Source organism: Dipteris shenzhenensis, chromosome 31 (genome assembly GCF_047967505.1).
Source record: "Dipteris shenzhenensis isolate YYH24624 ecotype China chromosome 31, Dip_SZ_1.0, whole genome shotgun sequence".
NCBI classification, from domain to species: Eukaryota; Viridiplantae; Streptophyta; class Polypodiopsida; order Gleicheniales; family Dipteridaceae; genus Dipteris; species Dipteris shenzhenensis.
Window position 1 is genome coordinate 10,518,848 of NC_141626.1, and position 24,939 is coordinate 10,543,786.

Consider the following 24,939-nt stretch of genomic DNA (forward strand, 5'->3'; position numbering starts at 1 on the left):
ACTAATCCACATTCTTAGTCAGAACTTCGAAAGGCCCCTCGCAGCCATTGTTTCATCATGACTATATTTATATTTATGTTAATTCTTAAGGGTGCATCAAAGAGAATCACCAAGCAAAAAGAATTCCATCTGATTACTCTAGCTGCATTTCTAATCGAGAATCCAAGAGAATAAATTCTATCTGCATTTCTAATCGAATCCAATAGAACAACTCCTTATCAATTTCACCAATGGAAAAAACCATAACATAGTTTCCAAATTCAACAAGTTACAAGGTAGTTCAATTTCCAGTTCTCATTGCCACCAAGTATTTTTATGTAAGTGTGCATGATAGGGTCAAGAGTACTATATCTCTCATCATAAGTCTCCCAAGTGTATTCTTCAAGGTTGCCAACATCTTTATTCGCAATACAATGCCCAAGACTCTACTTGCAAATCTGATGGAGAGGTGTGCCAACTCACCTGGCACCATCACAACAAGACAAAAGTTAGCCAGGCTTCAAAGCTGGCGCACAATTTTTATCCATGTCACACCATCTAGATAAACAAAATTCAAACCTTAGCATGTTTAATTAAAGGACAAGGTATAGAAAGACCCAAAAGTAAGCAAAAGGTAATCAATTTTACAAAGGACTCCCTTCTCAAGTAGTGATGAAAACTTGTGGATAGCCATATTGCAAGTTGCATAGCTTCGAATACATAAGGAATCGCATTTTGACTTGAACTAAGAAGTTGGAGGTCTTTGGACAAGATAAAATTTTCCTTTTGGAAGCAAATCAATCAAACATTTGTAGAAAAAGTTATACCCTCGCAAAACAACTAATAGTTGCCGTTATTACAACCAGTAAATCACTGCAGTTAGCCTATGTTGGACAGTCGGACATACTTGCACTATTTCATTCCAATTCTGCCCAAATATCCTCGTGCCAAGACGATCAGAGCCCAAACTATTAGGAAGAGTATAGAAAGACCCAAAAAAACCCAAATGGTAATCAGTTTTACAAAGGACTCCCTTCTCAAGTAGTGACAGAGACTTGTGGACAGCCATATTGCAACCTGCATATCTTTCGATACATAATGAATCGCATCCTGACTTAACTGAGAAGTTGCAGATCTTTACACCAGCTATAATTTTCATTTTGAAAGCATATCGATCAGACATTTGTAACAAAAGTTATACTCTTTACAAAACAGCTGAAAGTTGTTATTATCACAGCCTTCTCTAGTAGAGACGGAAATTTCTGGACAGCCATCGTGTTGCCTTTAAGCTTGATCCTCCCCCACCAATCAAATTATGTATACCCGTAGCCAAGAAAGATATTACGGGACTATCTATAGCATAAGAGTATGCGTGGTGTCCGCTAAAATTTAGTATAATGAAAGGTCTAGCTAGTCCTCTTTTTTCCAACGCTAGGGGTTCTGAACAATTGAGCAGAAGCATACGTAAATCAAGTGCCTAATCAACAAAAATTGGGGTAGAAGCGAGCGTTGTCTACCATTCAGTAACCACCTCAAACATACAGCAGTGCGCTATTCAGTAACCTTCCTATCTATCTCCAGCTCAATATCATACAGAACATAGTGAAGTCAGGCTCAATATCCTACAAATGTAGTGGAACTCACGGCCCATTCTAGTTGTCATGAGCACCTTCAGTGCCTAGCCATTCACATTAGAATGAACTATTTGTGTGCCAGCCATATCTCATAGCACACTGACCTGCGCCTGCTCTCAACCCAAAGTAACAAGCTATCCCGCGGCAAGCCAGAGAAGTAAGCAATCGTCTACTAGGTTTAGATTGTCTACCTAGAGAAGTACACACATTCCCCTGGCACTTGATGTGCTCATGGCCAAGTTGGCTCAACGCATTCCCGTAGCTAGTCTCTTGTAGAGGAATACCAGGCCCATTCCGACCACTTCTGCTCACTAGAGATCATCTGGTAACTGAAGGGAGCGGACTGTAAAGGCGTGCTCCATAGAGCAATTGCAAGACTCTGTTCAGAAAGTACGTGGAGTTTTTTGGGGGGCACCCCCCGCTCCTTAGCGCAATGTAGTAGAGCATGGTATGCTCTATTGCTATCGGGTAACCACCAAATGCTTCCCTTTGGGAAAGAAATCTAGTATGGAAGCTGCAGGGTTTCGAGCTTGGCTTAAACTACAAATATTGTCAGGACTTACCTGGTTGGGGCCTTTGTATCTCGCGCTATGCTTGTTCCCAATTGAGAGTATCTGTTGCTCCAGCCTTCCAACCTCGATAACACTGCTTCCCATTGTTTCTTGTGAGCTTCTTGAGATGTGTGGCCATTCCTTGAGTTGAGTAGAGCCTTTGGGTCTTCATGTGTCCCTCGACCTCCTCCGTGTTGGAGCTCCCCAGCTAGTGTGAATGGACTGCAGCTCCCTGCTCTGTCCATATCTCAAGATGTGGTCCTCATGGTATGTCCTTCCCACATTCTTCACTATCAACTATTAACATGTGAAGGATGTGGACAAAGTGGTCCTTAGTGGTCCCTATGGGTAAGTGCATCCTTCCATTATCCCTCTATTACTCCTCTTCATGACCAAGTGATGCAGGGATATCCCACTAACTAAGTATCCATGTGGAACGTGGATTTTCTCACTTTAATGTACTTCATGGGGGTCCCTCATCTAACTCCACTCCCTAATGATTATAGAGGGCACAAGGAATCCAAGGTACATGGTCCCATTTCCATGTGGTTCAAGCAAGGTAAAGCTAAATAAAAATATGTGAGGAGGAATTTACTCTCCTTTTCTTTCAAAAAACTTCACTTTTACTTCTTGATGGTGGTCCAATGTTGTGCGCATCACCCTGTATTTTATCCTCCATAACTAAGGTGGATCTCAATGGAAATGGCAAACCGAAATGGTTACCTCCCAATGCATCTATCAAAACCTAATCTAATATGTAGATCCAATCGCAAGGGTCCCCAAGGGGAGGTGTGTGTTTGTGTATGTGTCTTTTACACATATACATATACATATATGTATATGTATGTAGTCGTGAGGAGGCCACTCTTTCAAACACATAAGTACATGTGAGTTATCGCATTTTTTTTTAAATTTTACCCCTTCATACCTATGCAAATATTAAGTGCACTATATAATTATTCTAAAATCCTCTCATGTACACAAATGGCATATTTAAACTAGCAATTAAATCATTCTCTATTATATCAAAATATGTAAGAATGACTAGTATAAGAAGGAAATTTTGAGAAGCCAATGACAAAGAATAAAAGCAAAAGTATATAATAATGACTAGTACGAGGAATGAAAATTTGACGAGCCAGTGACAAAGAATGAAAGCAAAAATATATAAGAATGACTACTATAAGTAATAAATCAAGTATGAGGATTCAATAAAAAAGAATGAAAGCAAGAGCCATAGCTTTTATGCTTCTCTTGGGACTAGTAGACTTTATGGGAATATTTTCCATTTTTCTTCATACTAGGTCTTAACACCACCACTTATAACACTTCTTTCTCTTTTTATTTGTGAATTACATGCAAAACATTGTATATGAATTTTTTTTAGTTCACAATATTGCGAAAATATAGTAGTATTTTTCCCAGGGAGTTCATTATGGAATACATAAATAACATGTGTCTTCAAAACAGAGGGGTTTATTTTCTTGGGGAGTCGGTTCAAAAAGTGAAATTTTCAATACAAAGAGGTAAAATAAAATTTACAGGAGTCCGCATATGTTAGACGGGAGCGCGTTAACACGTTGTTTTGGCCCAAAAGATGAGAGATCTTTTGGGTTGGGCCAAAATAGGCAACGCCTTAATGCGCTCCCTCTTTTGGCCCAAAAGGAGAATTTTGACATCTTGTATCTTTTGATTTACAAATCCAAATGGAGTCATGTTACATATCAAAACAAATGGCAAGGCACGATTTAGATGATTATCATGACCTTTTGCACCATTTAGTAAGACTTCATGCATCAAAATGTGAATTTAATGAAATTTTTGCCAATTTCTTGCACCAAATTTAGAGCAAGTCCGCTCGTAATAGAAGCATGTTAGAACTCTATCTATATATTGGGACAAAAACAATCAACTGTTTTCTATGCAAGCTCTTCTGATGAAAATATATAGAACACTTTTACCAAGGTAGACTTTCAATAACATGTTATGATAATGTTCGATGTTGAAGTTTTTATTAAATGATGCACTTCAACTATATACTAATTATTGGTAGCTAAAGCATTTCTATGCAAGCTCATCTCATGAAAATAAATAAAACTATCACTAATGTAGACTTACAAGCTTATGCTATAATCATCTTCAAAATTATGATGATACTATAAAGCGTTATTAACGATCAGTACATACATATAGTGAGGTTATGTTTTTCTCAAGTGATGCACTTCAACTATATAGTACCTATTGTTGATAGCCAAAGTATTTCTATTTAAGCTCATCTCATCGAATATAAAACACTATTACTAATGTGCACTTGCAATATTATGTTTATAATCATGTTCAATGTTGAGGAAGCACTACAAATCTTTATTAATGATTACATACATACATACAATTAGATTATGTGTTGGTAGCCCAACCAATCTTGCTTTGCTCGCTTTTTCTCGCTCGCTTATTTGGTCATGCTCGCTCGACATCGCTCGCTTGATCGACTACCTCAGCTAATAGCTATCCAGATGGAAACACTCCCAAAAGAACTCGCCAAAAGAAAACATGTTGCCGAAGCGGTACATTATAGGCCCAAAGTTGCTGTAATCTTTTCCTGCACCACTTGGCTGGCCGATGCATTCGCCAAACAAAATCACCTCTCTCTGAAACCCAAGGTTGAGCCAAAAGGATTTTATACAATGTAGGTACAGTAATCTGATATAGCCTCAAAGGACAAGAAGAGGACCCTGAAGAAGTCAAAGTTTAATCTTCCAGCTGCGGTCCTGGAGTTCCAAAGGAGGAATCGGAACAAAAGACGAAAGCATAGAAGTAATTTGTCGCCACGATAATGAGATCCCAATCCATATGTAGTGGCTGCTAGAGAAAAGGGGAGCACAGTACCAGCATCATCTATAACATCAACAAACGAGGTAATGCCTTTAAACGAGACAAAGTAGGAATGTCGAGGTTCCTGAAAGCCAAGGGAGGCTGAAAGACGTTCGACCAGTGAATGCTTTCAGCTCTCAAAGAATTCCCAAGCAAAGATTGTCATCCATTCCATTCCAGATGAGAAAGAACATGCTTCCAGTCAAGAAGTAAGCGGGAGACAAAAGGACAGCTAGGCAAAGTGCCATCAGTGCAGCAAAAAAAGAAATCCCAGTGATTGAGTTGCCAATGATCAAACACAGAAATACTGATATGAGTGACCAGAGTCCTAATCATAAGAGCCTAAGGCTGATCACCTTGCAGAAATTGCAGCAACATTTTTCCCCTATGGGCAAGAATATGCACATGAATATCCGTGATGTTCAATCCACCATGCATCTTGGGAGAACAAATGTGATGCATCGAAAGCAACCTGAGACTTTTTCTACCATGTTTGGATCGCCATAAGATTTCCATAAAGACAGACATGAAAGATGTAAGATCTACCTTGGCGAACATGATTAATGGCAAGTAAAATTGAATATATGCCACAAGGATGGACTGCACTATTCGAAGACGAACGTGCAAAGGCCAGGTTGCCAGTTTCCAATACTCAAGCTTTTTTCAAAGCTTAGCCAAAACCCAATCAGTTTGTTGTCGGCGAGTGAGTTCCCACCCCAAAGGATAACCAAGATGACGAACAAACTAAGTGGGTGTAATGATATCCCCGGGCCATAATAGACTATGCCAGCCTTTGGAATGCAAAGAATGCAGCTTAGACTTCTGAAAATTAACATAAAGACCAGCTGCCAAACCATAAACAGAGAGGGCTTGCATCAAGGCACCAAGATCATGGGGCTTATTCTTCAGGGTAAAGAAAGAATCATCAGCATAAGCTTGAGCAACCATGCTGCGATTAGCATCCAATTCCAAGCCATGAAGTGATCCTGAAGCCACAAGATGATCAGTATATTGCAACATAAAATGAGTAGCAATGGCATAAAGTAAAGCACTGAGAGAGCATCCCTGGCGGACTGAACAAAAAAGAGTCCACTCATTAAAGATATCCCAAGAAAGTATGCAAGCCACATTGCTGTCTCTGTAAAGCCAGTAAATAACCTGCTGCTTTTTTGTCCAAACCCCAAAGCTCGCATAGTTTGCGAGATGAAATCCCATTAAATTGTGTCAAAGGCTTTTGCAATATCTACCTTCAAGAGTAGAACATCCTGCTGCTTGTATTTGACATATTCAATCCCAATATAAGCATTGGCAATGTTATCTGTGATATGGCAACGTGGAACAAAGCCATATTGGGAGAGATGCAACCCATCATGCAAATAACCTTTAATCCGATCAACCACCATTTTGGCAATGATCTTGTAAATGATTGGCATGAGCATGATTGGCCTCTAATCACCAAATGAATCACATAGCTGCTTTTTTGGAATCAGTTTGAGAAGACCCTTTTTCCATGACACAGGCATCTGCTAATTTTGCCATGCTGTATTTATCATTTGCAGCAAGGTGAATTTAAGAAGATCCCAGAATGCAAGAAAAGATTCAACAATGAGACCATCCCATCCTAGAGATTCCCATCTACCACAGGATCTCAGTGCATCAGACAATTCCCTTTCAGTGAAGGGATGTTCAAGTTCCAAAGCCTGAGCATCACACAGAATTGGATGAATATGCCGCAAAAGAAGCTGACGTGCAAACACGACCCGAGGAGAAAGAGTATCCACATGCCCAAAATGAGTGGAGAATGCTGCACACATAAATCAGCAAGCTCTGAACGAGATGTTGACTAAGAGCTATCAAGCATCCGGATCCGACAAATATTGACAACCTGTCTTTTGTAGTGTAAACTCTTAAAAAATTGCTTGAAAGAGCAGCCTTTATCCAAAAATGCCCGTTGTCTGGATCGAGTTTTCCATTTAGCAAGCTTTCTGCGATCATTGGATTGAAGAGAGAATTGAGTCTGACATAAGAGCATACTTTCCTCTGAAGACAAAGGGCAAAGATGAGCAAGCTCAGTCAAACTCTGACAAGTAAATTTGGCATGTGCTACAGTCTTCCTTGTGGCTTGCATATAGGATTTGCCATAATCTCGAATAACTGCTTGCATTCGAGCAACAAAAGCCTGCCATGCATAATCCAAACCAATGTGTATTTGACGAGAGAGAGGCTGAATAGCATCAGAGACCAAGGCTTTAAAGTCAACATGCTCCAGATAACTATTATTAATCAGACAAGCCTTCGGCAAGGTAATCTGTCAGTGGGAAATTCATGTAAGGAAAGCCTCAACCAAAGAGGAGCATGATCCAAATGTGTGAAAGCATGATCAACCCCAATTTGGTAAGTAAAGGCATCACAATGCTGTGGATCAATCTGATACCATATGTACAAGCGTGCCCGACAGAGACCAAGGCTTTAAAGTCAACATGCTCCAGATAACTATTACTAATCAGCAAAAGCCTTCGGCAAGGCAATCTGTCAGTGGGAAATTCATGTAAGGAAAGTCTCAACCAAAGAGGAGCATGATCCAAATGTGTGAAAGCATGATCAACCCCAATTTGACAAGTAAAGGCATCACAATGCTGTGGATCAATCTGATACCATCTGTCCAAGCGTGCCCGATAAGAAGATTGAGCATTATGCTGAAAGGTATAGCTCGGAAGCATGGGCTATAATTCCTTCTAGAGATCAACCAAGCGCAACTGAAGCAAAAAATCAGAACATGCCTGTGTTTCAAAGCCAACATATGAGTGGCCTGAGGTGTTGTCACTCGATTGAGGGGCATTATTAAAGTCACCACAAATGAAGGCATGTTGTCGCCATGGATAAGTATGCATGGCAACCCAAATCAAAGCTCTATCACAAGAAGATTGGGGGGCATAAACCGATGCAAATTCAAAAATTTCCCCTTGAACAAGGCCCATAGGTAAGGGGTTTCTTAAATAGCCCTTGAATGCACGTGCTATATGGGGTTTTACATCATGAACGCCCCAAAACAATAATCCATCTACCATGGCAATCATTGAGAGCCACAACAAGTTGAAGGTCGTGCTTTACCAAAAAAGCCACACCAGAAAAGGACTGCTCTCTAGCATAAAAGATATCATAACTAGCAAAATGGCCTATCTAACCAACATGCATATGCTGATTATGCTCTTGCAAAGTAACTATATCAGGCTTTAATTGCCTGATATACATCCAAACCAGTTTCCATTTGCGAACATCACACATTTCATATACATTAAGAGTAACACACTTCAGATGATCAAGCATATTTACAGTTATGGGACAGGTATGTACAACAACTAACAGGCTATCTACCTCTGCATTTCCACCTCAATGTCCGGGCCTCTGCCCTGGGATGAAGCATCAACCTAAGGAGAGGACAAAAGTGCAGCAACTTCTTCTTCAGGAAACAAGGTCTGATTTGCAGTCACAGTAGCCCAGATCAAGCCAACACCAAAGTTTTCAGCAGGTGTTTTCCCATGAGAGGACGCACCACTCCAAGTCCAAGAAGGCAAAGGTCACCTGGTGGAGATCACTGTGTGAGGAGTTTACTATCCATCAGTCAAAATTTTTTGCCCCTTCCCCTGAGGTGGAGAGAACAAAGGCACATTACCATTTGAGACAGCCGGGCCTTTGCCTTTGTCTTGAACAGAGAAAAACTGCTTGACCCCTTTGTTTTTTACCACAGAAGAGACATTTGCATTCTTATTCAAAGGCTGAACCATTTCAGCTTGCAATGGCATCCGTGGAGCTCGCGAAGGGCATTGTGAAGCCATGTGTCTAAATTGCACCTGTAAACAGCCCCCACTTCAGCTTGTAAAAGGCACTCCCCATGGAAACATTATTCACAGGTACCGAATATGAAGCTGGAGTGGGATGATCCGTATCCCACAAAATGCAAAAGCGATTCGAATTTCCATTGCGTCGCGGTGGACATATCACCTTACCGAGGAAAGCTGCAATTTTAGGTAGAAGAGAAGACAAGCAACATAAGAACCATCCTCGGTTCGGGTCAACTAATTCCCAACATCTGCTGTAGCAGGCATCCATCCTGGGAAGAAAATTATAATGGCATGCTTTGCATACTCATTAACTGGATCAAAGATATCATCCACTTCCACCATAATGCCAATGGTGGGAAGTGAATCTTTCCAACCTTTGCGGGTGTCTTCAAACCCTTCATGCATAACCTCATAAACAAGCTGAGCCTCAACAGAGTCATGAAGGGAATCATCTGAATCCATCACCTATTTTTGTTTCTTGTTGAAAACCGACTTGTCTTTGTGAAAGGTTTTCTCATAGGATATCCACCATTTGAGTTAAGGAAAAGGCTTGGAAGCAACATCGCTTTACAAGGAGGAAAGCACAGCAGGTACAAAATTGTACAGATTTTTCTAGGCTGTACGGACAAAATCGTACGGATTTTTGACAGTACGAAAAAAAGAATGACAGCAAAATTTACGAATTTTCCCGACAGTACGGACTGTACGAATTTTTCAGACTATACGGGCAAAACTGTACGGATTTTCCCTAGCTGTACGAATTTTTGACTGTACGAAAAAAATTAAACTTTTCGACAGAGCGTACAAACACAACAGGGGTGTCAAACGGAACCTCGAGGACATCAAACTGAGGGAGAAACAAGCAGCTGCAACGTGGGAGCACGAGGGCTAGCACGGGATCTCTCTCTTACACCCTGAGACTAGATGTAAGACTCTCGCGCGATGTAAGTAGTTTGAGCCAAGATGGTCCCATCATCTTGGTCGAATTTACATCCTCTAGCACAAAAATCGTTTGTGCCGAATACGTTATTTTTGAAAATATGAAACGTTTTTTGTCATTGATGTGTGTGTCGAGCGGGTGTGTGCTTGTGTGCATGCACATAATTGCATGGGACTAGTCTTGTACCAAGGGAAACGAATGACATTGCCATTGTTCGTAGTTTAAGAAAGCATCAAAGTATCAGGATTGTTAATGAACATCATCAGCCTAGCATTACGACTAGGGAAGATTGTCCATTGAGATTTATTATCGTCATCATCCTTGGATCATCTTGCTATCACGAAATTCAAGCATGTAATAGAAACCTGAGGCAATCACTATATAAGAACCCATGCGAGCAAGCACATTTAAAATACACTATTTAACTTTCCCCCCTTTTGTATAATTGTTTGTCCCTCTACTATATGTATGAATGTTATAATTTTGAATTTGAAAATTCACCTCCTTACATGTACATAGCATATTTATATTGGATAAGGTTTTTTTAAACCCTCTTATCTATACATGGCATGTAAGTCCCCTAAACTGAAAAATACCTTCCCTGAATGAACCTACAATCTCAGATGTTTACAAAGTAACCACCCCAAAAGAAGAAAATATGAACTGTATTCCAATTTTTGTCTCGATGCATGCTAATTTTATCCTTTGAGTTTGAAGCCTTGTCAAGGCTATGGTCCTCCTTTCTTGTCACTTTGAGCTAAGCCTTGTTAAATACGGCCACTATGTCCATTTGCCATATTGATGTTCATGTGAACCAATCTTGCATCGTTCTCTGTCTTCTCAATACATGATGTAAGAGGCTCTACACATCATATACCACTATAAAATTAGGCCAAAGGTAGAGATCTATGGAACCTTCACGGCGATAAGTAATGAGGACATCTAATTGTTAATTGCATTCAACTTTTTCTATCAAGTCAACTTTCATAACAAGGTGTAAGCATGATGGGTGGATACGCTTTTATAGAAAAAACCTACCACTATTATTATATGTAACATTTTTATTTCTAAGAACAATGCTTGTAGTGCTTTTCAAGCACCATTATGTCACAATTATATTGGTCCACCTATGCTTTGGCCAAATCCCTAATAGCAATCTCCCAGACACTACTTTTTGTCAACCCAATAATGCTTACACCTAACAGCATATATTTTTGTCAAGCACTTTATCCAACCTAATAAAATTTGCGTCTAAAACACAACAACATTGCATCAAATTGTATAAACAATACTAGAAAAGTTAGGATTTTCAACGTCAATAGTAAATAACTTGGACCCAAAATCTATATATGATTTCTTGTCTATGAATAGAGAATTATTCATAATTATTTGTTCTATTGTAAGGCATTCTAATAATGCACTCCATAATTATTGGCAACCATAATGCCCTCCCAAAGATTTGATGATGAAAATGCCACTATTGATAACCACAACAATCTCCCGATCAAAATGCTACTCTTGATGACTACAACGCCCTCACAATTCGTTGACAATCACAATTCCATTGATTCATAAAGTTGTGCTTGAAGAACTTATGTTGACAACCACAAAGCCCTCCCTTTTTTTTGAGAATCACACTCCTTATCACTACGTATCACCTCGTTACTCCGCTAGAACCATTTTCAATATCATAAATGTCAAAACATCCAAGAAAGCCAAATTATACGGATAGCACAAAAAAAGGGAAGCTTTAGCCTAGATCGTCGTTGTTTAGGAGTCAATATGAATTGCACCAACAATATCATCTTGGCCTAATTCAAACCAATCACACAAAAGGACAAACCTCATTTCCCCTTGACAACTTGCTTACATCTTGCTTTGCTTAGTCGTGAAAATAACTTCAAAACATAAACACAAATAAATTAGAAAGAATAACCCTCAAAATTTTGAAGTCTTGCCAAAACAAGAGCATATGATAGATTGAAGTGGGATTTCATCATTCAGACACGTTTTGATATGGGTCTTGGCTCCTTGTTCATCTCCTAAATCAAACTTCTTCTCACTAATGCATCAGCCAAGGTCTATGTCAATGCTATCATGAGTCAACCCTTCTTTTTCAAAAGATCTATAAGACAGGGTTGTCCTATTGCTCCCTTACTCTTTGCGATTGCTGCATACTCTCTAGGATGGCTTCTTCAACATCAAAGCCAAGATGGAAATTTAAAAGGCATTGAGTTACCTTCTGGCAAACACCTTATATGCCAACAATTTGCTGATGATACAAATTTAACCCTCAGGAATAAGACACTTGATATGAAAAAAGCTATGGAGTGCTTAGATACTTTTTGTAAAGCTTCTGGATTTAGAATCAATCATTCCAAAACTGGGTATGCAACTCTCAAAGGTGATAAGCAGGTTGTCTTGGAGGAAATGGATTGCCAGAGAATCAAACATGGTACTGTGTTCAGATTATTGGATATCCCTATGGACTTTGACATCTCCCTCAAGCAGAGATGGGATTGGTTTTTGAACAAATTTCAGAATAAGATTGAAAAATGGAGAGGTTTCCAGGCCAGTCTAGCTGGGAGGAGAATGGTTCTTAATCATTGCATCTACCCAATTGTCATTTTCTACCTCACCTCTTGGTCCCCTTCTAAAACAGGACTTGACAAGTTCATCAGAATTTGCAGGTCCTTCCTTCGGGGGGCAAGATAGCCAAGATCAGATGGGAGTTTTGTATCAAACCCAAGCAGAAAGGAGGCCTAGGGGTGGTTGATATAGAACAAGCTTCTTTGAAGTTATCCTTAACTTGAATAATTAAAGCAATTCTCCATCCTCAAGAGGATGGGACTCAACTCCTTCTTAGGAATGTAAGCTCTTTAAGACCTCTAAGAGCTCCTAAGTGGAAAAACTATCCCATGCTATCAGCCATATGTAATCATGAGCCTTGCAAAGCCAAAGGCAATCAGCTTTGACATTCTCTATGGACAACCTTTTAAGGAATTAAAAGCCAAATTGCTTTCTCTGGCAAAGAGGCTTTTATGTCACTAGATTCAATCTGGGTCTCTGTTACCTTTAAGGAGGCTTTTCTCTCTAATGAAGAGTTTGATATGGCTTCTGAGCTCTTCAAGAAAGGACCACAGTGTTGAGGTCAGCTATGGAGCAGAGTTAAGTTCAAATGGAAAACTTGGATTGAGATTTGGAAGGAATTCAAGTTAAATAATTAGAACCAGGCTTTGATCATGAACAGAATTCACCTCTGGGAGGGTAATCACCAATGGAAAGGTGAAAATTTTTAGGTCTACGACAAAGAGTTCAGTTGGATTGAGAGTACTTCCTTCTTCCCTATTCCTATCCCATCCAGGGACATAGGGGATATGTTCATTGTCCTTAATACTAGATGGAAGTTGCAGGATTGTAGGGACAAATGAAAATTCAGATTCTGTTGCATTTGGTCATGCTCAATCCCTGATAAAATGTATGCCCTGCTTTGGTTAATAATGCACAAAGCTATTGGGACTAACAGTAGAGGACTTAGAATTGGGAAGAGAAATGGCAAGTGCATGTGATGTCCTTCTTCAGAGAAAGATGTCTTCCACCTCTTTGTTGCCTGTCCTATTGCTAGAAAGGTTTGAAAAATAGTACAATATGAAACATGAGAGCCCATTAATTGGAAAGCCATTATGTTAGGGGACTCATCAAAGATAAAGTAGGAGATATGGGCTCCCATCAAAGCACATGCACTGCGGTTTATTTGGACAGCAAGAAACAATTTTTAATTTAACCAACTTGATTTTCATGATGATATACTTTTTCTCGATTGGATGCACAAGAACAAAGAAAAATTGCAGAGCTGATAACTCAATTTAGATCTGATGCTGCCCTCTTTAATACTGATCTTCAAGACCATGTACAAAGATGCTTTGGGATGGATAACACTACCCCCTTTGAAATCCCTGCTGACTTTACTTGTTTTCTTAAGCAGTTCCAAGCTCCAACTGTGAAGAAGGAATTAATTTTCCTTAGTAAAGCTCATGCTGCTGCCTCTGATGACTCTGATAATACTGGTGACTCATCTGATATGAATTTCAGCTACTCTAACTACTCTACTGATGATGATACAGAGGAACCCTCCTTTTAAGTCTGCTGTTGTGATAAGCTCAAAAGTTTCCAAGTTCTTGAATATCTGCCAGAAGTGTTTTGCTGATGTAACTTCTCCCCATGGGGATTGGCTTTTCTACTCTAAAGACTATGTATTGACCATATCTTTGTTGATATAATATATTACAAACTTTTTCTGCCCAAAAAAAAACTATGTCCATCACTTTACATTGGAAGCTTCTATTTAACTTTTTATTCACATACATACACTCAGAAATGCATACATACATATATGCATTCCATAATGTGTGGGGGGGGGATGCATGTGCGCACGCCAATGCACATGTACATGTCCATATGTGCATTCCATAATGTGTGAGGGGGATGCATGTGCGCACGCCCGTGCACATGCACATGTGCATATGCATGCATGTGTGTTTATTGTGTGTGCATAGAAGAGAACCACAATGTCTAGGAGTGGACAAGAGTAACTGAATTGTTTGCTCATATAGACAACGACGAAAAGTATTAAAATTTTCATTCCTCAAAATGAAAAGAATGATACACGATATCTTGAAGAACTGACCAAGTTTCATTTGAAAGCCAAGATGTAGACAACTTGCAGCACCATGCACTTCAAGAGATCTATTAGACAACCCAACAAACCACATGGGAAGAGTCTTCAAACTTAGCTGGTAATAGATGAGTACCTTTCTAGACTCCAGGGCTCTAGGACAAGGTACGATTAGCACCATATCGCAAAGCTGCTGACCTGTAGACATCAGCGTGTGCTTCGATAGACGCTGTAAAAAAACATGGGACAGATTAGAACCCTGAACCGTGGATAATATACAAGTCATCGTGTGCAAAAAGAGACTCCACACACTGCAGGCTGCAAGATATCCAACCTTCAGATGGCCTAGAATATCCACCACCCATGGTTATAACCAATGGAAGCCCTCGAGTTAAGCAAGCTGTGTATACCATGTTGTTTCTTTGAAGTAGTCCATGTCTGTCCAAAACCAAAATTTTGAAGACAAGCAACATGTGTCTTTGTAAAGGTGCAAAAGTGACAATAGGGAAGGGAAAGCAAACATTCAATGATATGTAATTCCTTATACTCAAAAGCCTATGCAAATCTCTGCCCCTTATCTGATAAAAAATGCAAGCCTTCACATATCTTATCACACCCATGTTAAACCCTTTTAGCCTGTGGTCGATAACATGGTCAATGTGCTGAAGTCCAATGCCATCACAGCATATAAGCCATTCCCAGATAACCAAGAATCAATGCAAAGAACAAAAAATACCTCGTCATTGAAAGTCTGCCAAAAGTGTCTTCACGAAGAGCATCGACTCCTGCCTGGATGACCAATTTAGACTCGTAAAATTTCTTCTTCTTCTCTCTCTCTCCCTCTCTCTCTCTCTCTCTCTCTCTCTCTTCGACCGTCGCTTCAGCCCTTCAGCCCGTCATCGCGTCGCGTCGCCTCAGCTTTGCCAGCCATTAGCGCCTGCTACTAGCCATCACAGCCAGCAACCAGAAGCCCCCAACAACCAGTAGCCGCCAGCCCCCCCAGTCTCGTCGTCAACAACAACCCCCCCCCCCCAGTTTCTTCAAACAGCAAAATAACCCTAACCCCGAGTTGGGCTAAACCCCCAACCTAACCCGGGGGTTAGGTTCAGCTAGGGGGTTCTACAGGCAACCAATTATGGACTAAGCCTACCCTCTCCTCCAAGTCCCCCTCAACTCCTTCAACCTCCATCAGGACTCGGTACTTTACAATTGCAGCCATGACACCCTCTCCGTATGCACGCAATTACCAACAAGAAGGCATACTATTCTCCTCATCATTACTCCCTCTATCAACTCACCCTCATCACTCTCCTTTCTCTATATTGAAAACGAGAACCACAACCTTCAACAAGTCAGCCTCATAGGGAATTCTAAATTTTGTAAATGTGACTCGGAGGCTTCTAAAAGATATGCCTTCACCTAACATATGAGTATTTTTCGAAGCCTCAGTTTGCCTGTACATCTTCTACTTTTGCTGAGGCTTATAGGATGATTTGACAATGGTCTTGGCCCACAAGAATGCTTGACCTCATCAACCAATTCTTCATCTCTGCTTATGATTAGGATCTCCTCTTAATATCCTCCACCTCTGTTTTTGGCCGCAGAGACCTTCTCATTCCTTGATTCCTATTCTGAGTACACCGAATTACCAAACTATCAAATGCCATCAAAGCTCTCTTTCATGTCCTTGTTTTCTGTGGCACGCTGCAATCTGATCAAGCTGTCACCCAACTTCTGACAACCAAGTTTCCCATACCTGCTTCCCACAGGATGCATTGCCTGTCAACGCATAGTTTTAAAATAGTTTTAAGGCCCTTAAAGAAACTTATTTGCATCATTTCCAATCTGCCATCCAACCTTCCAATGACCAAGCCCCCACTACCTGCTCCCACATAAGGCATTGCCTGTCAATTCATAGTTTGAAAACATATGTAAGCCCTTAAATCCCACCTATCCCTTCCTCCTATTTCTAACATATTTGGCAAAAAGCTAGAATTTATATCTTGTTGCTGAAGGCTTCCGCAACGGAGCCACATTCTATGCATTACCAAAAGTAAAAATATAAACTATGACACAGTAAATTGCCACAGCCATCAATGTGAAGACGTAACTCCATCAGTAGCCACGAGAAATGAGCCTTAGCAGTGTCTTTTAGAAGTGTTAAGAGCCATGCATGGTGGATTAGCATGTGTTAAGAGGCCATACTAACATTTAGATAGATGGTGTGTGAAGCCTCTAAGACTTCAAAGGCAGTGTCGCCTATGGTATCATTGTATCGTGTCATTCACGTCGGATGTATAGGAGTGCTGCCTCTCCGAGTCTATACACGCAGTGCATGTTCTCCTGTGGTTTGTGATCATTGCTTTTTGGTTGTCATAAGATAATCAAAGCTAATTGCAGTGAGATTGTATTAAAGAAAGCCAAGACAAATGCTGTGTTCTCAGAGTTGTGCTCAGTGTATATTTGGTGATTTTTCTATTGCCACGCCTTCATCAACAGCTTGTCAAGCACAGTAGGAGGCAGCTCACACGGTTTTCCAAAATCACAAATGTGGAGGACTCTAAAGACTGTGAGTTTCCCAAATCAATCTTAACAAATTAAAAAGCCAAAACTCTCGTGCATGGCAGGTATGGACCTGTGTCCAAATGATGGAAAGAAACTGCTAGACTGTGGTTTCTGGAGCACAGAAGATGATTGGCAGCTGCACAGGACAAGTCAAAATGGTTCACAATGAGACATACACAACAAAAGAGCTCTTGCAATCCTGCAAAGGAGCTTAAAGAACAATCCATTCAGCACGTGGGGTATTGCATTAACAGATAAAAAGAAATGGAGTGCTTAGATGACATGTTTGGAGTAGGAATTGAAGATGCAAAGAAGGTGATTTTTTTTCTCTGCATATGCAGCATGGGAAGTTGGCTATGCTGCTCAAAAATGCACGGTCCCTTATGCAGCAGCAATGGTGCAGGACAGCAGTATGAACAAGAAGTGCTCCTTGGCAGATTACCTGAAGACTACGCGGGTTTGGAGAAATACTTTGAATGTTTAGGAGAAGCATAATACAAAACAACAGGCATGCAATGTGGAGGATGTGACAAGATGGAATGTGCAGGCTTTGTGGGAGAACAAGTGGATGAGCCAGTGTCTTCTGATGAAAATGAAGACTTTACTACTTTCAACTAATGTTATGATCATGAAGTACCACTCTCATGTCAATTTTGCTCATTGCTATCTATCATTCTACTCTTATCTTTTTAGCTTTTCAGCTTTGTAGCTTTAATTGGCTTTCTACTTTTAGACCTTTTTCTTCTACTTGAGGCTCTTCTCTTTCCATGTTCTAACCCAATTACAGTCGCGATATGATTTCCAGCCTGCTCGTCTTGCAAAAGCTCCAACGTTTGAGTGATCAAGTTATTCATTACTACACACATGGATTTCGGGTTCTGAAGATCACATTCGCCTCACGTTTAAACACTATGTGATATTGACCTGTCCTCATTAAGCCAAGCATCATTGCCCACACACCAAGGCTCACCTCGACACCAGTCTAAAGGTGTTAGGAATAAGGGGTACTATGGACCTAAGGGTGTTAAAAAACTCTTTGTGGATGTGCAAAGTGTCATCGGTCCCATACGGCATGTTGGTAATTTAATATCAGGTGGATAGTGATCCGGTAAGAAATAGTAAATAGACTCGTAACTTCAAGAATGTGAAGTCCACCCCTTGCACTAGCTTCCAACATCTCACTTGACATGAGTATCATAGATACTTAAGATCCATCATCACATTGTAGATGGTACGGTACGGCAACTGAAGATAATAAAAATAAGCCTATACTAGCAACAATAAGAAAATATCATAGAGAAGATAAGTCATACTGAAGATGACAAAGATCACATTGAAGGTGACAAGATCTTACTCGAGATGGCAGAGCTATACAAAAGATAGCATGCATGGTGATCATCCATGATAAGTGGTTCGCACTGAATCGCTGATGATTTATGCATAGGATTGTGATAGAACAAAACAGGCTAGGGTGTAAATTCTTGTTAGAAGAACTCACATAAAGAAACTCATACGTGTGGTTAGTAAACATACTATGCATAGAAAAAAAATCCATGAATACTCCATAAATTCGTGGGTCTATTACAAAACTCTCCAAGCTCACCCTAATTAATTTCTTCTTCTTTGCTTGGTTTCATGATTTAACATTGATTTATACGTAGACCCAATATCACAATCCCCAATTCCCTACAAAACATGACTTTGACTTCCCCGTGAGTTCCATGAGATTGTTGAAGCTCCATTGGCCTAGGGGGGGCTGGGCATACAGAGAGGTGGTGGCAGCCATCCTCCATCCCCCTCTTTTGAAGGAGGAGCTCAGTCAGCAAAGCATGGGCCAGGCTTGGCCAGATGGCCAATCCGGCTGCACTTGAGACACTAATAAAGTTGTCACGATCTGTGACATATTCCTTTCTCTATATCTAGACTTATGGATGGTTTGATGAATGGACACTTGTGGAAGGGTTGTGCCTCATAGGAAGTGTCCCGTCGAAAGGGCATACCCTTCCACAAGTGTCCATTCATCAAACCATCCATAAGTCTAGATATAGAGAAAGGAATACGTCACAGATCGTGACATCCCCTCCCACTCAAAATAAGACCCTGGTGGAGATAATGAACTGATGCAGAAAATATCACGGTAAATTCTGAAAATACTGCTGTAAAATGTCAGGGTACTGCTGTAAGTCGTCATCAGATTGCCAAGTAGCGTCGGAGTCGTCCAGATCTTGCCAAAGAACAAGGAATTCCGTGATAAGTCGATGTCGAGTCTCTCGCTGTCGATGGTCCTGAATACGCTCAGGAATAAGGAGAACATAATCGTCTTCGATTTCTGGGATATAATCACCTGCAGGAGGAACTGCTTCATCGTCCGAATCGTCAAGAAAAATTCACCTTTAAGTTACAAATTGGAATTACCACCATCATGGGGTAAAATCCATCCAACATTTCATATTTCTTGGCTAAAGACGTACATTCTAGGCAGTTCCGTATAAGAAAGTCAACGTTAGGGTTGACCTGCCGTGAGTGTTCGGAGCGTTTTTTGGGCGAAGGAGGCGCCGCGGTGCCTAGCGGCCAGCCACTACTATATGGAGGATAGTGCTCTCTCATGCTATGTTGATTTGGATGAGGAAAACGTCAGCGGCCGTTTATGCTCCCTCTTGCTTGTATATACTCTCTATTGCAATCAAGCGTGTTCTAGCGACCGTTTGGCACTCCATCTAGTACCATCTTGCCAGTAACGTCATCATGCCATCTTGTGTGTTGTGATCTTGTGGTGCACGCTGAAGCGCACGCACAGGAAAGCAAAACGTGGGACGGGTTGAGGGCACGTGAAAGTGAGTGGGGAACGGTGAGGGCCATGTGTGTTCTCCATACCATTGTATAAACCGTGAACCGTTGGGTACCGAACCGGGACTCGTGGTGACCCCGAAGTTCCCTGCCTAGAATGTACGTCTTTAGCCAAGAAATATGAAATGTTGGATGGATTTTACCCCATGATGGTGGTAATTCCAATTTGTAACTTAAAGGTGAATTTTTCTTGACGATCCAGGCGATGAAGCAGTTCCTCTTGCAGGTGATTATGTCCCAAAAATCGAAGACGATTATGTTCTCCTTATTCCTGAGCGTATTCAGGACCATCGACAGCGAGAGACTCGACATCGACTTATCACGGAATTCCTTGTTCTTTGGCAAGATCTGGACGACTCCGACACTACTTGGCAATTTGATGACGAATGTACGTCTTTAGCCAAAAAATATGAAATGTTGGATGGATTTTACCCCATGATGGTGGTAATTCCAATTTGTAACTTAAAGGTGAATTTTTCTTGACGATCCGGGCGATGAAGCAGTTCCTCCTGCAGGTGATTATGTCCCAGAAATCGAAGACGATTATGTTCTTATTCCTGAGCGTATTGAGGACCATCGCGAGAGACTCGACATCGACTTATCACGGAATTCCTTGTTCTTTGGTAAGATCTGGACGACTCCGACGCTACTTGGCAATCAAATGACGACTTACAGCAGTACCCTGACATTTTACAGCAGTATTTTCAGAATTTACCGTGATATTTTCTGCATCAGTTCATTATCTCCACCAGAGTCTTATTTTGAGTGGGAGGGGATGTCACGATCTGTGACGTATTCCTTTCTCTATATCTAGACTTATGGATGGTTTGATGAATGGACACTTGTGGAAGGGTATGCCCTTTCGACGGGACACTTCCTATGAGGCACAACCCTTCACAAGAGACATTCTATTGAAGAGACACTCCTATTGTAATGTACCCTCTCATCAAGGGTCACACCCTTCACAAGGGGTATACACCTCTTCATGCACATACACTTTGGAGTACACACGTTTTCATGTGTGACTCTTCACTCTTTATATAAGAGAGGCCCAATTGTATGGATGACACACTACAGATACTACAGACACTCAAGCAATACAAATATTCATTGTTCTATGCTATTTCAGTCTCCTTTCTGTTCCTTAACACATTTTCTAAATATAGGATTTCTTACAAAAGTAGTCCAGCAATATGCATTATCAGCAAAACGAAATCCTACTCATGTCTCCAAAATGGCCTCTAAAGATAGTGCCGTAGTATCCATAACCATAATTCTAACCATTGGCCAATAAACAAAAGGACGTGAGTGGATCCAATTCTTCAGCAAGAGGAACACGAAGTACATTGCAAATCCTCTTCTTCAACAAGACTAGTGTGCAACCAGTGGTAGGCCACAGGCTATGTAGGCACTATAGCGAGATGATATCACCAGCACCTCAACATTACAGTGAGATCATACCACCAGCAGTCAGCTCTAGGTCGAACGTCCTGAGCTCAATCCTTTGATCACCTCGTGATCTGCCCAAAAGAATGAAAACATCTCATCATAAATGTGCGGATCATCTCATGCTTGGGATAGTGGTCGTGATCATATCGACTGTAACTTAGCATTGTCGTGATCATATCTACCCATTGAATTCATGTTCTGCTACATCCTCCTGAGGATTTCGACATGCAACTATCAGTACTCCTTGGATCATTTTGTTCGATAAAAATGAGCAAGTGTATCAATTTGTGCCTTGGTTCTCCTACAGCTTGAGAACAACCATGATGAGAGTGGCGAGCTTTCCCTTCTGTCTACATAATCTTCATTATCTATTTCCATCGAAATTTCGACTACCCTTCATGGATTTGTCCAAATGCATCGAGTACGTGACAGCACAAACCTCCAACACGTTTGCTGAAGACCAATCTTGCCTATATAATTCGATAGTAGACTCGGTGCTTCATGAAGCACTGTGTGTGCAGCTTCCCCTTTTACACCGGGGTATGCGTTTGTGTTGGTCACACAGGCATGCCCGAAATTTTGTACATGGACGGACATGGCCCAACCTTGTGATTTGAACCGAGGTGTAAATTTATAATCTTGTCCAAGAGTTGTTCATCCTCACCGTATCTGGTCAACAATCATTCGTTTCAGCCAAGGATTTTAGATATAGAGCCAACATACTTGTTTCAAAGTCATGTCAACATTCAAGAGCCGAAACAAGACGGTGGTCTAAAGATTGACGAGTACACGAACCATGTGCCGGGTGAGTACATGTGCAACTACAGATCATCTATGTTTCTCCTAGATTTAATGATGCTGCTATTTTGACTCTGCCGACACCCCAGAACTCGACTGGATACAACACAGATTTTGCTAACAGTTTATGGCGTGAAATTTTAGGTGCACATCTGAGATTCACAGGATTTCAGTCAGATGAGTGTGTATTCGTTTCTAACTTTACCCCCCCCAAGACAACAATGCTGAAAGAAATGCCCTGCGGGTGAGCACCGCCTATGCCTAGCTACGCCCATTCATCAGACCCAGTTCTTCAATTCCATAGGTTTTGTCAGCCATTTCATCCTTCTCAGCAAATTTGACAGAAGTTAGAACACCGCACCTCAATTGAAGCTGGTGCTTCCTCCGATGGAACAACATCTTCTGCAACTATTTTCCCCTCCTATTCCATCTCCAATGTAGGCTCGGATGGTTCCGTAAAATCCACATGTGGATCTTTTTCATCTCGATGAGAACCCATGGAAGGTATTGCCCTATTTTCAATCTCCACGTGGAAACCGATTGGCAATCCATCTCTCTCAAGAAACTGATCGTCAAAAGAGAACGACTAATGTCGAAGGAGATCTGAAGTTTATTCAAGTTCCCGCGCACAAAAATTCATCGGACAATGTCGAAGGAGATCTTCAAGTGCCCGCCTGCGAAAATTCATCGGATGGTCCATAATGCTTAGATTTAATCGAACAATTGGAAATTCTTGAATCGTCCTAACTGCCCACGCTCCACGCTGAATCCATGCTGAATCCACTTGTACTACCAAATCCACGTGTCCCATGCTGAATCCACTTGTACTACCAAATCCACGTGTCCCACTTCTTTCATCCAATGGTCCAAAATTTTCCATTCTAATCCAAGGATGTAGAACCCCCAATCGTCCTCACCCAAACCTCTCCTTAAGAGATAAAAGAGAGATGGCCCACCTCTTATCCCTGACCTTCAGATCTCCAGAGAGTTTTTGTACCTTGCAAACCCCTCAATGGAGTTCTGCAACATTTTGCAAAATAGGGTCGATTTGGACCCAATCAAGCTAAGCAAACCACCCAGCATTGAGGTCAGCATCATCCGTTGATCATCTCTTCTCCAAAGAGGATGGAAGATAGCACCTGCATGAATAGGTTTATGAAACCATCTCCACCTGAACTCCAACTTCCCTTACACATCCATCATGCATTCATATCAGAATTTAGAAGTCATAATAGATTCTGAATTTAGATCTCAGATCCCAGCTTCAATAATGATTCATTGTCAAGCGGCAAGCCGAGGATTTCAGAATTCATTTAGAATATGGGATCGTATAATTTATATACCTTTGTACAACTAGAATATATCCAATCATACAAATTTAGAAATTTTGTTGTTCAATAATTGAACATTTTTAGCTGTTGGGACTTCTGCACCCACGAAGATAATTCGATGTAGTTGAACAGCTGATCACCACTTTGGACGAAAATTCAAGAATTTGCATGTCTTCTAAGGTGATAGAAATATATACCTTTGTACGACTAGAATATATCCAATCAAATTTAGAAATTTTGTTGTTCAATAATTGAGGATTTTTTAGTTGTTGGGGCTTCTGCACCCACGTAAGATAATTCAATCTAGTTGGTCATAGAATTACCTATCCTAGTCAAGCCATGAGCATGTTTGAAAGCCCTCCCAAACCTTGTCCAACGAGGCCCATGGTGCAGCCCTCTTTGTCAAAGGGCTGTGTATAGAGACTGAATAACCCCGACAATGCATTCAGCATCATGCCAAATTTCCCATAAAACACAGTGCTCCTGCCTTAGGTGTCTTGGACTTTTGACCCCCCCACCCATTCCTCACTACAACCACCCATTCCTTACGGGTAGCATGCCTACTGGTAGCATGCTTACTATATATTGCTAAGGACTTGTGCCTGCATGTGACAAAAGTTATCACATTGTACCTTCTCAACCATTACATGCACCTAAGAAAGCTTTCCTATATTCTCTATAAGAAGGTCCAAATAGCTGCTCTCTTGAAGATGGAGAGATGCACACAACTGAAATGCACCAACTGGCTGAAAAATACACCATGAATCGATACATAGCACAAGCTGGAAGGAGGTGAGGAGGTGTGAGGGAGAAGCCACCCCTTGACCTCAAGGCTCACATGCTGGTTGCCAAAGAACTCAATGCTTGTGCCTTTAGCAGTGACTAAAGATATCAGTAAACTCTTGCAAAGAGGGGGCGCAAAGTAAACATCGGATACCATGAATCAACCAAGAGGTTGTCATGAGATGATGGTGAGCCTTGGTGCAACATCAAGCAGAGCAAATACAGCAAATGAGGGGCCCCTGCACAGGGCATGACCTCTCTGAGGTTCAGACAAGGTTATCAAATACAATTTGAGAAAGAGAACAAGGGAACACATGCATACATGTAGAAGATGAAAAGGAATCTTATATTGCATAAAGAAGATGATGTCCTTATAGGCCAAGTTGCATGCAGTTATTGACTAAGCGACTAACTGACATGATCCCAACAGAAACGTCTTATTATGCTATCGTCAACCCAACCTAGAACTTAGATTAAGCTCACCATGTAGACAAATCAAGTTACATTATTCCAAGAAGGCAGACATAAATGACATGTTCATTCTCTGTATTGTTTCAATATAACACTGATCTGTGACTGGACAGTTCTACTTTTATTATCACAGTGAATTGTTTGGTCTAGGTCAGAAGAGAGTGCACAATGCATAATGACGAGTATAAGAAAAAACCTTCTAC

The 24,939-nt window shown here is 40.9% G+C and overlaps 1 protein-coding gene across 3 annotated transcripts in view; it reads right to left on the bottom strand.

Moving 5' to 3' along the window:
• Nucleotides 1-268: 268 nt before the first annotated feature.
• The window catches only part of LOC147881012 (uncharacterized), a 53,706-nt gene continuing 29,035 nt past the window's right edge, over nt 269-24,939 (bottom strand). For 2 of the 3 annotated variants that reach the window (XM_087370007.1, XM_087370006.1), the window contains 4 exons: nt 15,229-15,281; nt 14,827-14,930; nt 14,629-14,721; nt 269-462 (listed from right to left, as the gene is read on the bottom strand). In XM_087370007.1, the coding sequence (XP_087226133.1) occupies nt 14,648-14,721; nt 14,827-14,930; nt 15,229-15,281 (231 nt within the window). In that variant the 3' untranslated portion in view covers nt 269-462; nt 14,629-14,647. The remainder of the gene's footprint in view (nt 463-14,628; nt 14,722-14,826; nt 14,931-15,228; nt 15,282-24,939) is intronic. The other variant, XM_087370008.1, reaches the window with a different exon arrangement.